The sequence below is a fragment of the Betta splendens genome, chromosome 10 (assembly GCF_900634795.4).
Source record: "Betta splendens chromosome 10, fBetSpl5.4, whole genome shotgun sequence".
In the NCBI taxonomy this organism is placed as follows: domain Eukaryota; kingdom Metazoa; phylum Chordata; class Actinopteri; order Anabantiformes; family Osphronemidae; genus Betta; species Betta splendens.
The window spans coordinates 13,965,721-13,984,092 of NC_040890.2; the positions used below are offsets into that span (position 1 = coordinate 13,965,721).

The 18,372-nt window shown below is 49.5% G+C and overlaps 1 protein-coding gene across 3 annotated transcripts in view; it reads left to right on the forward strand.

Moving 5' to 3' along the window:
• Window positions 1-1,023: 1,023 nt before the first annotated feature.
• fgf13a (fibroblast growth factor 13a) overlaps window positions 1,024-18,372 on the forward strand; it is a 55,143-nt gene continuing 37,794 nt past the window's right edge. For 2 of the 3 annotated variants that reach the window (XM_029164333.3, XM_029164336.3), the window contains exons 1-2: window positions 1,953-2,480; window positions 2,752-2,914. In XM_029164333.3, coding sequence (XP_029020166.1) covers window positions 2,866-2,914 — 49 coding nt within the window. In that variant the 5' untranslated portion in view covers window positions 1,953-2,480; window positions 2,752-2,865. Of the gene's footprint in view, window positions 1,262-1,952; window positions 2,481-2,751; window positions 2,915-18,372 lie in introns of those variants that run through there. The other variant, XM_029164334.3, reaches the window with a different exon arrangement.

Below are 18,372 nucleotides of genomic sequence, written 5' to 3' on the forward strand. Positions count from 1 at the left end.
TAACTGCAGGGTCAGTTGGTGGTTAATGGGTCTTTGAGTTACATGCTGTGATTTTCAAAATGTGACGATTAAAACAACTGAGTTTGCTGAACGTGTGTGTGTGTGTGTGTGTGTGTGTGTGTGTGTGTGTGTGTGTGTGTGTGTGTGTGTTGAGCAGAAGTCCTGCAATCAGCAGTCTAATTGAAGCGATTCAGGGCTTTTCCTGCGACCTTGCCATCGGCGGCGGCAGCGGATCGGGACTCAGCTTTAAACGCGCCGTGGAAAAGGTCAAAGGTCGCCACCGGCCGCGAACACAGCCTAAACACGGGGCCGCTGACATTTCCGCCGCCCTCAACGCTCCCCACCGGCTGGTGAATCAGAGCTGGGCTCATTTCCACGCACGCCTGTTAATGAAACAGCACTTCACAACGTCCCTGTCATCGAAAAGCCTTCAAAATATGCAAATGTGTGTTGTTATATTCAACCTCTGTGCACAAACGTAACGGTGTTCAGGTTTAGTGACGGTTTTCATGTTACCGGTTTATGGTGGGGTTATTTAGGACGTGACTCCCTTCCCCCTCCGCTCCCTGCGGAACCTCCTTGACCCCTCACCTGCTGAGTGGTCAGCTGCTATTGATTCACAGTCCTCTTTGTTCTGGTCCACTGCTAAGATGGCTGCGATCATAAATAATAACCGCACACGCCCCCACGCTGCCTATGAATTCTAATGAGCGCTTATGATTTGAATAAAATAAATAATCAATGTTAATACTCTCCCTCCAAAAAAAATCAGCTGAGCACTAGGAGGAGGAGGAATACAAATAAAATAGATGAAGATGTGACTTTTCAGTGGCATTTAATATAGTGATATAACAAATTAACTGCGGTTCACGTCTGTCATTCGGCTGTAAATTCATTGACACTGTCGCCCTGTGCGCCTTAAACGTCTCAGGACAACTTGAGCGCGTCAAGAAATTTTGAAGGGAGTCCGGTGTCTGCTAAAAATAGCAACCGTATAGATCTTGTAACCCTCAACCTGCAGGTCGTTTCCTTCTGCTGCCACTGAGAGCCGAGACACAGACCTGCAGGGACACGAGATGTGACGGGAAGATCCGACTGACCTGGACCAGAACCGGAACAGAAGCACTGACCCTACAGGTGGATCAGGAGGGTGAAAAACACTTTGGACCTCGGGCTGTTGCTCACGTTCCATTTGGAGGTGGATGTGAATGTGAGTCCATGAAGGATCAGGTGTAACTTCCTGCTTCTGAAGGTTTCGCAGGTACGAATCTCACAATTTAGCTTTAAAACCACGTGATTGAAGTTAAAATGACTCTAAATGCTGCTGTTTTATTGGTACTGACTGTCCCCACAACGAGGCCTCGTGGATCCTGCTGCTTCCTGTTTAGGATGATAATCTTCATCATTGGAAACAGACGTGAATGTGAATGATAAAAAACCCATCTTGGCTCGATTTTATGCTTTATGTCAATTTATTTTTGAAGAATTGGGCTCAGAATAATGTTAGCTGCAGGCTCCAAACCTCCATTATCACAACCGAACGGAACCAAGCCTGAAATTTTGAGAAATCATTTTTTTTGCAGCTGTGTTCCTTGAAGTGATCCTGTATTATATAACACATTGGTCTGGATGCTGCAATTATGTTGTACATTGCTGGGAAATATCAGTGTTGATGAACATACTGAGACCATGGGGCATTTCGTTTGTTACGTGCCTATAGTTTTTATTATTATTTTGAAAAAAAATAAGATAACTCACAAATATGATTAAAATAAACACCAGTGGATATTTTTATTCTCCAGCGGGTTATTGCTCGTAAACGGCATCTCGTGCATTTTGTAAAGTTAAAGAAACGTCACATTGAAACGTAACGCAGGTCGCGTGTGAACGGGCAACGCAATGCTCCGCAGAGGCAACTGAATGACAGCAACAGCAAGATGGTGAGCATCATGCAGCACTGCCTGCTTTAATTCATCACACCATCGACAACGCAGCCTGCACGCGCGCACACGCACGCACACACACGAGCGCGCGAGCTGGCTGCATGTATGGACGGAGCGGCTCGCCTTCGACACCGCAGCGATCGCACTGAAGCCGAACACGCGAATGCCCACGGTGAGAGTCGCCTGTGGAACACGGGGGGCGCGCTCGCACGTTGCTCACGTATCCTGTTGATTCTGCCCGTCGAGCGCTCGGAGGAGCAGGCGACGCTTCACACGAAGAGAGGCTGCGCTGGATGGCGTTTCACCAGGGCTTCATTTGTACATAGGACGCTCCACTGACTTCTATTCTCTCCTCCTCGGCGTTGATTGAAGACCTCTGGGGGGGAAATAAGAACCTGCGCCCTTTGTTCCTCTCCTTTGTCACAGTCGCGCAGGTCGTTGTGTTGCTTTTTTATATTCACCATAACGGGATTCATGGTGGGGACGTTTCCTTTCATCAATGTGCATTGATGTAGCAGAAAACGTGGAGGAGATAAGGTAGGTCACAAACCGCTGGAAAGGCTGCGCACACACACACACACACACACACACACACACACACACACACACACACGCAGGCACGCGCTCATTCTCGTGTCTTATTCAAACATATTTGTTGCGTGGCCGCTGCTCGAGAAATCGAACACTTGGCCGTTTCCACGCCGCGCTCCATCGTCCTGCCGCGCGGCCACGCGTTGACACCGAGCGCCGCCGCCGCCGCGTTATGAAAGAGAAATGTAATTTTGATGAAGACCCTTTCTCTTCGCAGAGCCCTTATCTCAGCACCTGGACGCCCTGGGAAGGATTTCATTGAGGACAGTCTGCGATTAAAAGGATTACGATTCTTGCCTAAATCGGGAATTACACATCCAAACTGGGATCTATGAGCGGAAAAGTGGCGAAGCCTAAAGAAGACAAGGATGCTTCCAAGGGTAAGAGGCGAGCACTGCCTCGCACAGACTGCTCTCCTGCCGCATCGCGGGTCTATTTGTGTGTTTCCAGGCGCTCATTCATGCCCTGCATGGTGCTTTATTCGCCCTCTGAGGTTCGACACAAAGCCATAGCAGCCGCTCTGTAGTGAGCCATTCCCAGCTCGGTGCATGTGGTCCCCGCTGCCTGAGAGCCACGCAGCTGATACTGTAGGCCTGCACGCCGCGCGACGCCTCGCCTCCACGTCACACGCTCCGCTCGCGTTGACTCGAGCGGAGCCGTCGAGGTTGCGGACCTGTGGGCTACAGTGTCACCTGGCGCGTGCACGATCAATCAGTAGGACTGGGTTGACGCGACGCCGTTGGAACTCAGCGTTAGCAACGCAACGCCGTGTCACTGGCACCCGTGGAAATGTCCCTTTATGTTTCTCGGCCGCGTCTCGTCCGCATACAGTACTGAGCCGCACACCCTGGTCACAGCCGTGACGCGTGAAGCCTCCTCGCGCACGTAGCCCGAGCTTTTGACCCTATGGCGCACAAAAAAGCCCCGTTTCCCCCGAGAACGAGAGGATGTAAACTGCCCGTCCATTGCCATGGAGACGGAGCGGAGACAGGGTTGCTGGAGAAACCTGCTCGGTTTAAACGTTGTGAACCACCCCGTCCACGGGGGACGTCACTTTACGCACGGACACATGTTACTGCGCCTCTGTCTTTGTCTCGGTTTCTATTAGAGATTACTAGAGGAACAAATAGGAGCTGGGGGACGGACGGAGCAGCGATCCACAGGGAACTCCGTGCTCCGTCTCCTATTGTCCCCATCCGCTGTGCGAACACGAGTGTCGTGGGTGCGACGTAATAACACGCGGCACTTACGCGCTGGCAGCCTCTCTGTGTTATTTACAGTGCAGCGATTCAATCTGATCCCCGGCTCCGCTTAAGGTGCTCACAACAGATCAATAAACCTAATTGGCTTATTTTGGCAGCGCTGCTACGAGTGATGACGCGGCCTGTCGGCGTCACTAAGTGCTGCATCCGGCAACGACGGAGCTCTTCGTTCATGTCGTCACCTGCACCGTGCAAGTCAATATTCTGCAGGTTTGAGCAGTAGTTTAGGATTAACAATAATTACAATATGTTGTTTTAATTTGAAATGAACGTTCGCTTGTTTTATTATTATTATTATTATTATTTTTAATGTAGTCAGTAACAGTCTGTTCTTTTTTCTTTTCAACGTCATGTGGTGCCCGACAGATAAACATATAAAAACGCACCCCACGCGGCCCTTTCGGGTTTAAAGGTGCCGAGTCGAAGCCTCCGTCCGCCCTCCATCACACGCTCGAATGGCACCAAAAACGCGGGAAGAACCCGGTGAAAATGTGCCGTGACCCTGCCAGCGCTGGCAACCACCTGTCCCACAAATGCTTTCAGGGAGGCGTCCATTAGAGCCAGGACCACCTGCCGCGTCCCACCGCTTTCCTCTGCAAGCTGTTGGCCCGCGGAAGCTTGTGACGGCCCTGCTTTTCAGGACACAAGCCATTTATTATACTTAGCGTTAGAAAATGCTGATTGGTCCAAACCAGGCTATATTAAATGAAATGCGTTGTCTATGGACCTCTGCACAGCTCGCTGTTATTTCATGACGGCTACTTCCTCGTGGCTGGCGCCGAGTGTGACATTGTGACGGTGATCTGTTTTCTGGCTTAGTCAGACAGGCCCCAGTTCACCCCGTGGAGAGAACGCGGAGCCGTGACGTGTGCAGATGCAGCGCGCTCCACCTCAGCTCCGTTCACCGACCGACTGGAACCTGGGCCTCACAGGCGGTTTAATTTAGCACAAGGCCGGTCGCAGATCAGATCAATAGACGGCCCGGGAGGAACTTGGAGCCGCTTCACTTAACACAATGCGTGCGACGGTGTCATCCGCATCACTGACACCTGCTCCAATGTCATCGGCAACGCCACGCGTCGTCCACAAGGTCGTTAAGACCTTTTCCACGCAACACCTTCGTCTCAGAGGAGGCGCTTGAAGCAGAGTGTGGTCGGGGGGGGGGGGGGCGGCATGGTGGACGTATGCACAGGAGGACGCGTACGTTGACGGATTATTACAGTCTGGCAGGCAGTCGCATTAGTGTGGGTGAGCTCAACTGGTAGCGCGGGAGATTTTCATGTGGGGGTCCTCAAATTCTAATCCCGCAGCTTTAGAAAATGATTCCAAATGAATCTTGAACCCAGAGAGCTCACAGGATTTTCTGCTGTTTGACAGGGTCAGCTTAAAGATACTAATGCAAAATAATGTTGAGGCGTTTTAGTTTCCAACCAGCTCTCTGGCTCTGCGAACTGAGCACTGAACGTCTGTTGCACATTGAACGCATGTTTACTATTAGAAATGTGAAATATTCTCATTGCAACAATCAAAACAAGGAAGTGTCCCATTGAAAGTTAAAGGCTCCACTAGTCGGTTGAAGATCTTCCTGTGCCTGTAAACACGAGGACATGCTCTGCTGAAGGTCTGGGAGGTGTCAGAGCGCCGGAGTCGTTCCCTGTCAGATGCTTTTCCCGGTACTGACGCAGATCGGGCCACGCCGCCTGGAGCAAACTGGCTCGGCCCGCATCAGAGGTCTGTCACTCTCCATCGCGGGCTTCTGCGCTGATCGCTGTTTGGGAATGTTCAGATCCCATCTCTTCAACCCCTCTGTCAGCGCGGCGTTCGGAGGAGCACGGCGCCCTGTACATTTTCATCCTTTTCGCTTTCTCTTGACTTTGCTGTGACGTCACCACCGCCAGAAGGGTTCTGCCCCTCAAACCTCTAATACCTGACTGTTCTGGTGCATTAGTCAGCTCGCACTGGTAATCCACAGAGTCCTCTGAGGTGAATGGGTGAATTATGAGCTGCCTCCCTTGCATCGGCCTCCTCCTCAGCTTCACCCTCCTCCGTCTCCTCATCCTCGCCCGAGTCGGTCGCGTCACTTGGCTTCCACTCCAAATAATGTCGCCCGGGCGCACGAAAGGGTTTTAATCCTCGTTAACAAAATGACCATGGCCGGTAAAACATCTGGCTCGCTGCTGAATCTTGCCGTTGTTTCCTAAACACTGGAGGACGCAGACACAGCAACAGATGCAGTCGTTAACCCAGTTTTTAGTCCGTATTAGTGATGTTTTAGCTAAAGCCTCTCATTTAAATAAGATCCCTGATGTGACCTCTGACCTGTAGGTGCTGGGGCTGCTGGGCATTTACTACCTGTGCATTAGTTAATCCCATCTAAACAGAATAACTGAGGATAAAAACAAAACATGTCTCTTCACTGGGCCTGACATATTTAGAAATGCTGTGCGTTCGCTGCATCTTTAAAATGATGTCACAGACCGCTTTGCAATGACGTCAGCGAAGCGAGGCCCACTAACCCTTTTTAGAAGACAAGCCCCTCGCAAAGCGGTCGCCAGGTGCATGACAGTTCATCTGTGGGCGCTAATGGGCTCGCTGCATGCAGGTCAGATGCTGTTAGTCCGTCTGAGGGGACGGCAGGAGCTCGTCTATGCAACTGAGCATGTGGCAGCACTGACTCATTGGTCTGTGAGCTTTCACACCACCGGGGGCTCACTGTCACACTGGGGGCCGCGTGTGCCACATCGAGTTCCTCGCTCGGCTCAGGATGAGGCGGCGCTGGAAGTCGGAAAAAGCTCAAGAGGGTATTTCGGTGACATGTCTATCAAGGAATAATCATCACGACCGTGTCGGTCTGTAAGTTGATGCATTCAGGAGAGCAGAAGCAACGCCCCGCTTTAGACACTGGACTGTATCATCTGCCATTCTTCACCTAATTTCTTTAGATTTCCATCGCTGCAGCAGAGCGTGCGTGACACCGCCGAGAGCTACTGCAGGCCTTGAGTGCACAATGAGGTCACAGAAGCAATTATCGCATCCCAAGGTTACCGTAGAAACCATGAATTGCTGTCGTCATCCAAGACAGCCCGCACGGAGCCTGGTGGGATTAGAGCTGCCTCAAGTAGAATTATTGTGAGATAAAGATTGAAGGGAGCTGTGTTTCCTGTTCACTGTGACATCATTGAAATATTTCAGAGCGAAGTCAAGGTCTCAAACTGTCATTTTTAGGCTTTACGACCTGTTGGATGCTATAATTTAATTTAAATTAAACCAACGTCAGGATTAATAGTAAATCTGGAAAATTAAGAAGGGGAGGTAAAAAGTAGAAGTGGTTAAACTGGAGCATTAGCAGTAAAATGGAGCCATTGCTCTAACTGGACAGTGTGGGAAGCAACGATTGCCTCCAGCTGGATCAGTGATCGGGTTAGAGGTGGTCTGAGCAGTAACAAGCTGGAGCAGCAGACAACAAGCCTCTAATGCTGCACCTCATCTCATTTCACAATCACAACCAGGCCTCACACTGACGCGCATCTGTGTCCTGCTGCACCTCAGTCACGCTGACTGTGAGATTACAAGATGTGTGGCGCAAACCTTCCTTTAGGCAGCTAGTCGGCGGCTAGAAACGTCTGAATATCTGCATGTTGGCACCGAGTAACGCTTTGTTTCAGCCCCAGACTGTATGTAAATTCTATTTATACGCACGCGTTTTATTTTAGTCGTCAGCTTTTGTCGGAATGGGAAAAAAGTTCAGCTTTTAAAACTCTGCAGTGGTGAATGACGTAACGTTTTCCCCACAGTGATGTCTCAGTGCCCTGCACTCTGCAGGTAATTGGCATAGATTATATTGATCATTGGGTTACACACTAAACATAGCTGATTGTATAGAGACACTGTACAAAAAGACTATAGCGAAAAAGCCTTAGGGTGTTTTTCGTTCTAGGCCGAGAACTCTACACATTCTAATTGTCATTCATACAAACACATGGAGAGACGGCCTCAATGAAACGAGTTCACTCCTTATGAGTGATTTATATTTAGCCTTTATGTGTCTTCACTCATGGGAAAAAGAGGTTAACACAAAGTAAATAATGGCCCAGAGGAAAAGGCTGGGGAAATGATTTTATTTAATTTGAATCACATATATTTATATACATATGTGTATATAGTATGTGCTATACATATATATATGTATAGCACATACTGTATAGATTCATGTCCTTGGGCCGTGTTTAATGACTGGAATGAACAAGACACTTAGTACTGGCTTTTCTTAAGCTTTAATATAAGGAGTGATATATAGCAGAAAGCCATTAGTCCAGGTCCTCAGAGACAACATATTCATTCAGCATTGATTAGGACAGAGGATGTGAGAGAACATTTGGAACGTAATATTCAGCAGGGAGGAGGAGATCAAAGAGGAAGGGTCTGTTAAAATCACACCCAGCGAAGCCCACGTGTAGTAAATGTCAAAGTCTGTAATGAAATGTGGGTGTGAACCCTGGCGTGTTCGTTTCAGTAATATTAGAGTGCACACTTTGTGGAATTGATGAAGCAAGTGTTAAATGTGAGTGGGCCTTCTGTTTCAGGGATGGGAGAAAGAATAGAGAAGAAAGACATTGTTAGGACTGACTGCTAAATATAGCCACGATCCTTCACTGGTCCCTGAAGCCAATTTTACACAGTCTGGAGCAGTGAACATCATGGCTGCGCCTGCCTCCTTCTCATCAGAGAGACATCATTTACATAATGAGACGCTGCCACGGCAACTAAGCCCCAGTAAGCACGGGAGTCGTCGCTCATGGCGGGTGGGGACCAAGGTGCCTTCCTAGCATGCGCTTGTTGCACACACACACACACACACACACACACACACACACACACACACACACACACACACACACACACACACACACACACACACACACACACACACACACACACACACACACACACACACACACGCGCGCTCTGAGCCCGAAAGACGGAGCAAAGGAAGGGCGGGAAGGCCTCAGTAAATGAGCGGTCCTCTGGGACGCTGTTGTTGGAAGGCTTGCTGGAGCGAGTTGTGGGTCTGTGTGTTCTAGGTGTGGGTTTGTGAAAGTAGCAGCACCAAGCAGATTGATATGTGTCGATGGAGGCTTGTGGTTTCAGACGTTGTACGTGATGCCTGCTCAGTTTTCCTATTAACGTACTCCGAGTCCTTTACAATAAATAGGAACGCTGCAGAACCTCAATCGATTGGCTAGAAGGTCAGGCCTGTGAATACAACTATGAATGTATTCAGAACATGGACAATGATCAGTCCTTTCACTGCACTAACTTGAACTAAATACTGGGGAGTTTCATTTGATGCAGCAGTCAAACCTCAGATCCTGGATCCTGGACTCTGCAGGGGGGCTCTGGAAAAGGCTGACGTGACACATTGTTGGAGTAGCTTAGTTCAGCCTCTCAGTCACTAAAGCTTCTGCTGGGTCACGGCGTGACTCCGTTTCTTACCTCACCAACTTTTCCTCTTTTGTTGTGTCAGATGTCATCAGAGATTCTCCGTGGTGAATGATCACATCATTTTCAATATAATCAGAGGAGACAGGTCCCTGGCTTCACTGCAGAGCACAGAGGAAACAATGGTGTGTGTGTGCGTGCGTACATGTGTGTCTGTGTGTATGTGTCTGTGTGTGTGTGTGCGTGCGTGTGTGTGTGCGTGAGGCACCGATCTCAGTAATCCAGTAAAGCAGAGCTGTTTGCCATAAAGAAGACAAAGCGCTGCAGGCAGGCTGGAAAAGGTTACATGGAATGACGGCTAAATGCCTCGGAAGCGCTCGCGGGGTGCAGTGGGACACGGGGACGTGGAAAATGTTAATTTGCTTAAGTTGCTTTACTTCATATAATTCCTTGACAGCCCAGGATACTCATTAGAGACGTTTCGTTTGAGAATCTGGCTTTAATCTGTTCCTTAGCGACGGTCTGAAGGCGCTGATGTGCTTCAGGGCACCAGGAAAGGTTCGCTGGTCGTGAGCTGAGCAGCTCTTGTGTTTCTGACCTTTATGTGCCGGGCCATCAAGCGTTCAGTCGTTCCCCCTGGTCCGACACACCAGTACACACATAGCAGTTTTATAAATCTTTAAGGAGCTATTCATAGTAAACAGACCTTTGTGTCACATAAAATCCTTAAAACACATCTGGCAGAAAACCCATCACACAGGAGCTATATTCACTCCTGTGGTTTCTGTCTGTGCGGCCAGTTTAATCTCTGTAGCTGCCTATAAAACAGAATATGGGCCACCTGGTGTTTGTCTGTCATTATTTTATTATTATCACTTTGATTGATTAAATCCAGGAGGTCACAAATATTAATACATTGAAAAATATTGTTGGATTATTAAAATAAAATAAGTTTTCAGTTGTTCTTCTGTATTTTATTTCAAAACCATAAATGAATACACACAACAATACAGTAATATTAAATCATTCCTGTAGCTGTTCATCAAGTGCTCAGAGATGTTTGAACCAGGACAACGATCTACTGTGAAGTATAGTCAAACACCTACTGTAGCGTAAAGCTCCTCAGTTCAGAGTGAGCTGTAATTACTTTTGAAGCCCCATGTAAAATATTACACTTGTAAAAGTCATTACTGCTGCACCTCAGCGGCGCTTTTAATGTAATGATGCTGCACCGCGTGCCGTGTAGCGCTGTGTGCGTGCTCACACACTGCGTTGGGAGACTGTGAGCCTCCTTGGTGGGATGAACAAAATGCTGTTAACACTGTGTGGAGGCAGCCCTCACGGCGACGCTAAAATAGTCATCGCACTCATTAGGGAGCGCTTGCGTAGTGAGACACAGGTAGGCAAAGATTATTAGACTGAAATGTTGTCTGATTAATAGCTGCACCTCAGTCAGATTTAGTATTCGTCATATATTTTACTTTACTGGTATTTGACCAATTCCGTGGATTCAGGTGTTAAAGCTAACGACACTACAGATGCAAATGTCCGTCAGCTGAAGGTGCAGAGCAGCTAATGCGTGTGGTGTTTGTGAGGCTTCACACTGGAACTCTCCTAGGGACAGACGGCTGCTCAGCTTCCGTGTGAGCTGCTGCACCGGACTCACACACTGGGGTACCTGCAGCCCAACCAAGCTGCCACGTGAACCAGCGGGTCCTCGTTAGGCTGCACCCTTAACGAGCTCGTAAAAGCTAGTCGCTCACGGAGTTTGAGAAGTTTGCTCCTACACGTCATTTTCCATGGGGATCAGTGTGAGGACACTTGATGTTGGGAACGTGTGAAAAGTTTGCAATCAAAGTAAACAGTAGTTTTAATGGACTAGCAGAAAAAACAGTTTAAAAAAATCCATCTGTTTATTTCCAGGTTGTGAAATGATAATAATAAAACTGTTCTCTGAGGAAGCTGAGCTGCTGAACTGTGGCCTCTGTAAATGCTGTAGCATTAGTTAGCGTGTTGAAACAGCACCGCTGCTTCTTTGCTGTTTTCACTCAGATTCACCCCAGTGAACTGCACATTAGAAGGCAGTCCCAGTGCCTCATTGCGTAATTAGCCACTACCTTAATAATGAGACACTAATTAGCACAAGATCGCGAGTACAAATTGAATGAAAGGCAGCGTGCGTGAATTAGACGTTCGAGTGATGAAACCGGCTCCGACTCCACTTAAATGATTGCTTCTCTGGATCCTGATCTGGTTGAACTGGTCCAGATGCGCTCAGGTGGATGTCATTCACATCAGTTGCACATGGCCGCAGTACGAACACTTGCAGAATCCTGGCGACGCAGCAGGAGCGAACCCCAGCGCCCGCGTTCCCTCCCTCTAAATGTGAAAGCCGACGTAATTACCGAGCCGGCGACGCCGCGTTTCCCGCCCGCTCTCCCACAACTATTTTGAGCGGAACTTATTAAAGCCGCGTTGCCACTAATTAAGTTGTTTGTCTTTGCAAAGCGATCGCCGTCTGCCCACTGCCGCTTCCTAATGAGTGGCTGTGTCACGGCGCCCTGCCTGCCGACTGAGGGGGAGGTGAAAGCCAGGGTGGGAAACGGAGCGGCGCTGACCCGGGCGGAGCCGGCGGCGCTCGGTAACAGGCAGCTGTGTGGGCGCGGAGGCGCCCGCGCAGGTTAGAGACGACACAGGTTCCCATCAGCTGAGACGCCGTGAAGGAACGGAGCCACGATGACGGTCTTCATTACAGTTACAGACCCTCCTGTTTGCAAAGTGCGCCTGAAACGTTGACCTGCTCCCGGTTCGGCATTCTGTGATCCGTCCCGCACACGTCCATCTGTGAGCTCAGCATGCTGCCAGAATATGGCTTTGGACCAATGAAGTGACAATAGAGCAGTGTATTTACTCATAACTTGGCAAAACAGGGGCTGGAGCATACTGAGCATGCAGATGGATAGATTCTCCACGTTCTTCGCTCGTTGCTCTCCGCAAACTTCGTTTACAACCCGAAGGACTTGAAAGACGTGCACCTTCGCGGGTGCTTCGCCACGACGGAGCCAGGGATGCATTAAACGCGCCGCCGCATTCAAAATGCATGAGAGGGGCCGTGTTTGCTGCGAGCGGGACCGGTCACGACCTCAGCTCCAGCCCGCGGCGGGGCTGTTAGATATGACGGGAAGTGGCAGCATGTTTCCGGGGATGTTTGTCAGCCGATAGACGGCTCCTTCCTGCTGTCCGTAAAAGCACAGGCCCTGCTTTTATTTTGAAGGATCCGTGAACCCTCGAGGACAGGGTCGGGTGAGTTGGCACAGACCTAATGGCTTTTCCATCAGTTGTGTGTGTGTGTGTGTGTGTGTGTGTGTGTGTGTGTGTGTGTGTGAGAGGTGTGGGGGTTGCACATTATCTGGAGACGTAGCTCCAAACACAATGCGGCTGCGTGCATGTGTGCTGCGCATTCGCTGCAGAAGCTGCTGCCTGACGCGACTCCTCTGGCCCGAGGGCGCTCCTCCCTTCTTCATGGGCGGAGGGCTGGCGCGCTGTAGGACGCCGTGTGAACCAGCAGCAGTCCGAGCGCTGCACAGACGGAACAGAACTGTCTGCCTGACCTCCAGCTCAGCCTTTGTGTCGGAAGGTCAGTCACAAAAGCAGCGCATCCTCCCTCACATTAGCAGGATGAGAGAGGGTGAAACAAGCAGGGATTCCACTTTGGACAAACGAGCATCTGCAGCCAGTCACATTATTTAAATGATGACCTATTGAAAGATGTTTTTCACTTATAGAGAAGATTTCAACCTTCTTTTCTCTTCTCAGCTTCCTGTCTTTACATCAGACTACACACTGACTTGGAGCTTGTAACGTCCCGGCCCAGATGTTTTAGCGCCACCGTCTGCGGCTCGTTGTCGTTTCAGTGGCGTTCACCTGGAACGCAGCAGTTACACTGGCTGTGAAAACATCAGCTCACGTAATGAAGCAGGGCCGCGACGAGTCCTGCCATTAACCCACTTAACACTGAGCTCCGCTGTGCATCACACGGAGCGCTGGTGACATCCTACATGATGTACTCGGTGACATCACTCCACGTGACGCGTGAACGCTCGTCTGTACATGCGTCGACCGGCGGCGGCGGCGGCGGCGCGAGCGAGGCGCTCCCATGGTACACCGGGAGTGCTTGAGGAAATGTAAGCAGCTTAAGCAGCCCGCGATGTTGTCATCGCTTCTCAGCTGAGCTCCCAAAATAACAGGCCCTGTGGGTGCAGACTGGCAGAGTCAACAGACAGACCCAGAACAACCCAGCCCAGATTAGACCGGATCGGACTAGCCCAGTTCTGCGTCCACGCTCCCTCGCTCAGACTGGTCGTTTTTGCCCCTTCGCTGCTCCCATCCTCTCTACCCCCGAACCCGCCTGGCTGAGATCATCATGCGGTGCACATACAGTACAGTACAGGCAGCTCCCACCGCAGCCCTGGCTTTCGCTGGAATCACACGGTCGTATGAGCACGTTCCGCCGGTGGCAGAGGGTGGAGTCTAAACGCATCGCTCTCCTACACACAAACGCACCACCGACGCCTTATTAAGTGGCTAAATGTGTCTGAGAAAGAGGGCTTTACGCTTCCTCTGAGACACACACGGAGAAAAGTGTTTAAGTCTCCTCCGTGGCCCTGTTTCCTTTCATGTAGGTCATAATGTAGGCTAAAAGACAGTCTATGGACCATATAGACTCTACTCAGAAGTACAGGAACACATTTAGATTTGACATAACACATAAACACGGGGCAAGACTGATACATGGAGGACTTTGGTGCAGTACTGTTTGTGGAGGAGCTCATGCTCACCTGTACCTTTCTCTCTGAATTATTCATAAGTAAGAGCTAAACTGCACGGAGCAGACAACAAGCTATTTTTGGAAAATAACACTTAAAAATGACAGAAAAAGAAATCAGTGGTAGTTTTTTCTTATTTGTTCTGACAAATATAACGGATGAGTATCAGGGTGAGATCTTTTGCCTCTCTCGTTCTCATGTCTGCTGCTGTTGGTTCAGGTTGCAAGTGATCATGAATGGAGACTAACAGCAAGGCCGTGCTCACATTCTCCCACAGAGAATGGCAGTGTTTAAAGGTGATCAGCTGTTGTGCTGGCGTGGCGGCCGGACCCCCTGCCCAGTCTGGCAGAGGTTAAATTCATGGCACCAAAATGGCAAAAGAAGCTCTAAAAATATGGAAAAGCTTCTAAAATGCTGCACATCAGGAATAAATTCAACAGACTGTAGTATTGTAATTCCTGTTTCCCAAGGTCAGACCCCTAATTGCACTAGAGTCATTAACTCACATGTTGTCTCCTGGTGCCACAAGCCAGAACCTGCCATTTGTTTTAGCTGTCAAACCCAAGGTTGGGGTCGGCCGCTGCGTTGCAGAACCGGATTTATTTAAGGCATCGATTAGTCGCTAAGCTGTCATCAGGCTCTCAGCCTTGAAGTGCCGTGTTCACAGTTTTGCTCCCGCAGAGTGTCATTACACCTGTTTATGGCACAGGTCAAGGGTCAGGGCAGCGCGTGGGCTGGGAGGCATCCCAAGGATGAGGGGAATGCGCTCCTGCCTGCTCCGCGAGCATTTACCTTATTTTCAGGGATGGAGCTGTATTTCTTAGGTTGACCCCTATGGGATGCAGTTTTATACAGTAGGTCCCTTTTTTTCATACAATAGTGCTAACAGCCACCGCCGCCTACCCATAATCCCTTGAGGGTGGCTCACCAACACTGCTGCTGCTGCTCACTTTGTTGTTAGGTTTACTACGTGTTATTGCACTTTGCTGCGCGGCTCACTTGCTGGTTAAATCACACAGTGATAATCTGTTCTGTCGCTGACAGAAGCTGCATCGCTTTGGTAAATCAGGACACGTTCATGTGTAGAACGACTGCTTGACCCTAATGGCTGCTTGACGTACCTTGGTAATCAGAGCCGTCCGGGAGAAGTTCCGTTAAGGGAATTGAGCAGGACCGAAGGTGCTTTATGTACTGAACTATGGTCCCTCTGGGTTTTATGGCCTCGGGTCAGAATGGGGTATTCGTGGTTAGGTCACATGAAGGACTAAGGCTAATCTGCGCTCCATGGGATTTACTATTAAACTGACTATAAAGAAGGCAGCAGTTAAGTCTGGGAGCACAATGTGTACAGTTGTAAACTCCTCCGCGCTTTCGCCACAGTGGGTTCACGTTGGCTGAGGTGCCGCGATGAAAAGACAAATGCAACAGCTGCAAATCTCATTTGAGGCCCGGTGGGCTGTGACCAGAACATTAGCTACAACACTGTTATAAACAGTGATGATACTATGAGCCTATAGTGATGATGCCCTATACGTTATACTGTAAGCTTTGAGGCTCCAGAGAATGATAAAGGGGCATAGCACAGATTTTTACATGCACACGTGGGGGGAGGTTGACGATAACACAGTTATCTCAGCTTGGGTCTGATGAGAAAATGCCAACTCGAGAAGCCGCTTGTGAAAAATACTGTAAGCAAATTTAAAAAAATCCAGTGGCACATTGGAAATCTCAAGACCCAGCACTTTTACAGCTTGAGCCATCCCATGCTAACAGTGTGCTTTTTTTATTCTTCTTCCTTATCTGGTGGAAATTACTCCCTGTGGCTACATGTCACTGGTGTTTTGAACTGAGCCTAGTTCCGCAGAGTAACGGCGACTCACTTAAGGCCGAGGTCAAATTCTAGCTTTGATTCAAGCAGCAATGCTGTTATTGATGCGAATCATGCCGCCTGATGAACTCCTCTTCGCCCGCTGTAATATGATGAAGTACCGAGGATACTGGGGTTATTCTCGGCGTCTCTTTATCCCAGTTGAATGGGACATCTGGGCCCGTGGCAGCAACACGGGGTAATGGCTGCGTTATCAACAAGCCTCCGCCCGGTGCCATTCCCAGCAGCCCGCTGCAGCAGCGCGGCATTTGTTTCCGGCATCCTGCTTGGCTTTGTGTTGAAACAAAAGGGCAGCGACGCCGGTGCAAACTCACCTACGGAACCGCGGGGACGGCTCTTTATCTGCGCCACACGGCTGAACGGACGCATTGCTTTCAGGCCGGTCAGTAATTTGATATCGAAGCAGAGGGAGGCACTTTTTGGTTTTAGCGCCATATGCAGCGCTGCGCTTGCTAATATGCTATTGTGGGAACGGCGATAACGTTTCTGCCGTCTCTGCTGCGAATGCATTGCAGATAAAGTACGGCGCGAACGCCCTTTGCAGTGATTGAGTCAAATCCAGCCTTGCTTGCTGAAAATAGCCCTTTGCTGTACATACATGGTCATCAAATATTCAACACGCCACAGTGTGTTTGACGGAGATTTCTGCTGCAGAGGAGCGGTAGACAAACATGCCTTTTATTCCAGTGTTTGCTGAAGTGACATCTGCAGGTTTGCTTGGAACAACAGCACAAGAGCAACATGCACACTTTTGTTTTCAGACAGTAAAAACCCTGACATGCATACAAATCGCCCCGTTTTGTATGGGCTGTGGATGCATCAGGGCAGGTAACCAGGATGTGGCAATCTATTCCTAATTGTTACACCTGCTCCTCATTAGGCAGGTATTGACCACATTAATGGCCTGCATCTCAGGGGAAAATGGCCTCTCGTGATTGATTTCTGTGACACGGCAGCGTTTCAGCCCCACCGTTCCATCTCCTTTCTTCTTTCAAGCCACGGATGCTGTTGTCATGGCGATTATCTGCAACACTGTGAAACGGTTCGCCGTTTTGCGGCCTTGGCTCCTGCTCATTTCTGGCTGTTTAAACACACACGAGCGCCGAAGCAGCTGTGGCTCCTTTGACGCGTGAAGAACACAACGGTGGCTCCGTGCAGGTGGAAGCTGCGGTTCGTTCGCAAATGAGTGACATCAGTCTTTTAGCAAAACGTGAAGCTGAAGCTCTGAGAGGCGAGACTGAGATCCTCCAGTTGCTCTCCTGCAGCGAAGGTCGCTTCTGGAATAGTGTGGCAGCATAACAAGTGGTTTTCGGTTACAGAAGTGCTTTCACACGCGGCTCATCAACAACTGCTGCTTTCCTTCATGCCCCCCACCCCCCTTCCTCCTCTGTAGCTGCCGTCCGCTCTCACGATGTCAATAAATATTCTGGCGTCCCATTCCCCAAGTCGAAGACTGAGATCGTGTTGTTTTATGGACAGGTGCTGGGACAGCCTGTTCTGCTCTGCTGTGTTTCACCAGCTTTTCCCTGGTGGTGTTTGAATAAAGGAAAAAAGGCAGCTGACCGTCACCCAACCCGGCTTTCAACTAGAAAACGCGTGTTAACATTATGTAATCCTGGTCAACTTCTCATGTCATCTTCTCAAATTGTTTTGATCTTTCATTACTGCTACCTAATTAACTGTGAATCTCAGCAGCTTTAATACAGCTCACGTTTCTTATAATAAAGGATTTATGATTTACTTTAGTCCCAACGCTCTGATTAGTCAGCTGTTTGCATGTGTTCTGAATGAGGACGGGTGTGTGGTTCCCTTTACGCGTGTTGGGCCGTCTTAGCAGTTCCTGTGTAATTGTAATCCCTCTGATCAGCCTCTCTGTGAACACCAGATAATATCCTCGCCCGGAGCTCCACTCGGCGTCGGACGCACGCTGTTGACCGAAACATTCCAGCACAGAGGCGTGAGCGCACACACGAAGGGTCCACTGCTCTCAGCGGAGCCTCCGACATGCGAACCTGGCCTGAAATCAAACCTCCAGCACTTGTGTTTCTCAATGGAAGCATCTGCTTGGCTTAACATGAAGACCCCCATCATTCGTCCCAACGTCTCTGACCCTGTTAATGCTTATGGCAGAGTGGGGTGGGATGAAAGTGGTGGTGGTGGAGGGGGGGGGACTTTACTCCACGTTTCATTTTTACATCTGTCAAGTGCAGCGACTGCGTGAGACGAGCAGGAGTGAACCTTCTGTTGCTTCTCTCTGCAGTGTCGGTTTCTATCAGGGCTGAAATCAGGCACTTTTCTCCCATTTCTCTTCTACCTCTGTTCTGATGTGTAGCTGTGAGCGGCGTGAGGGGATGTTGGCTACGTTTACTTAAAGGCCCTTACTGAAGATACACAGCTACATGTCTGCATAGTTCAGTGTAATA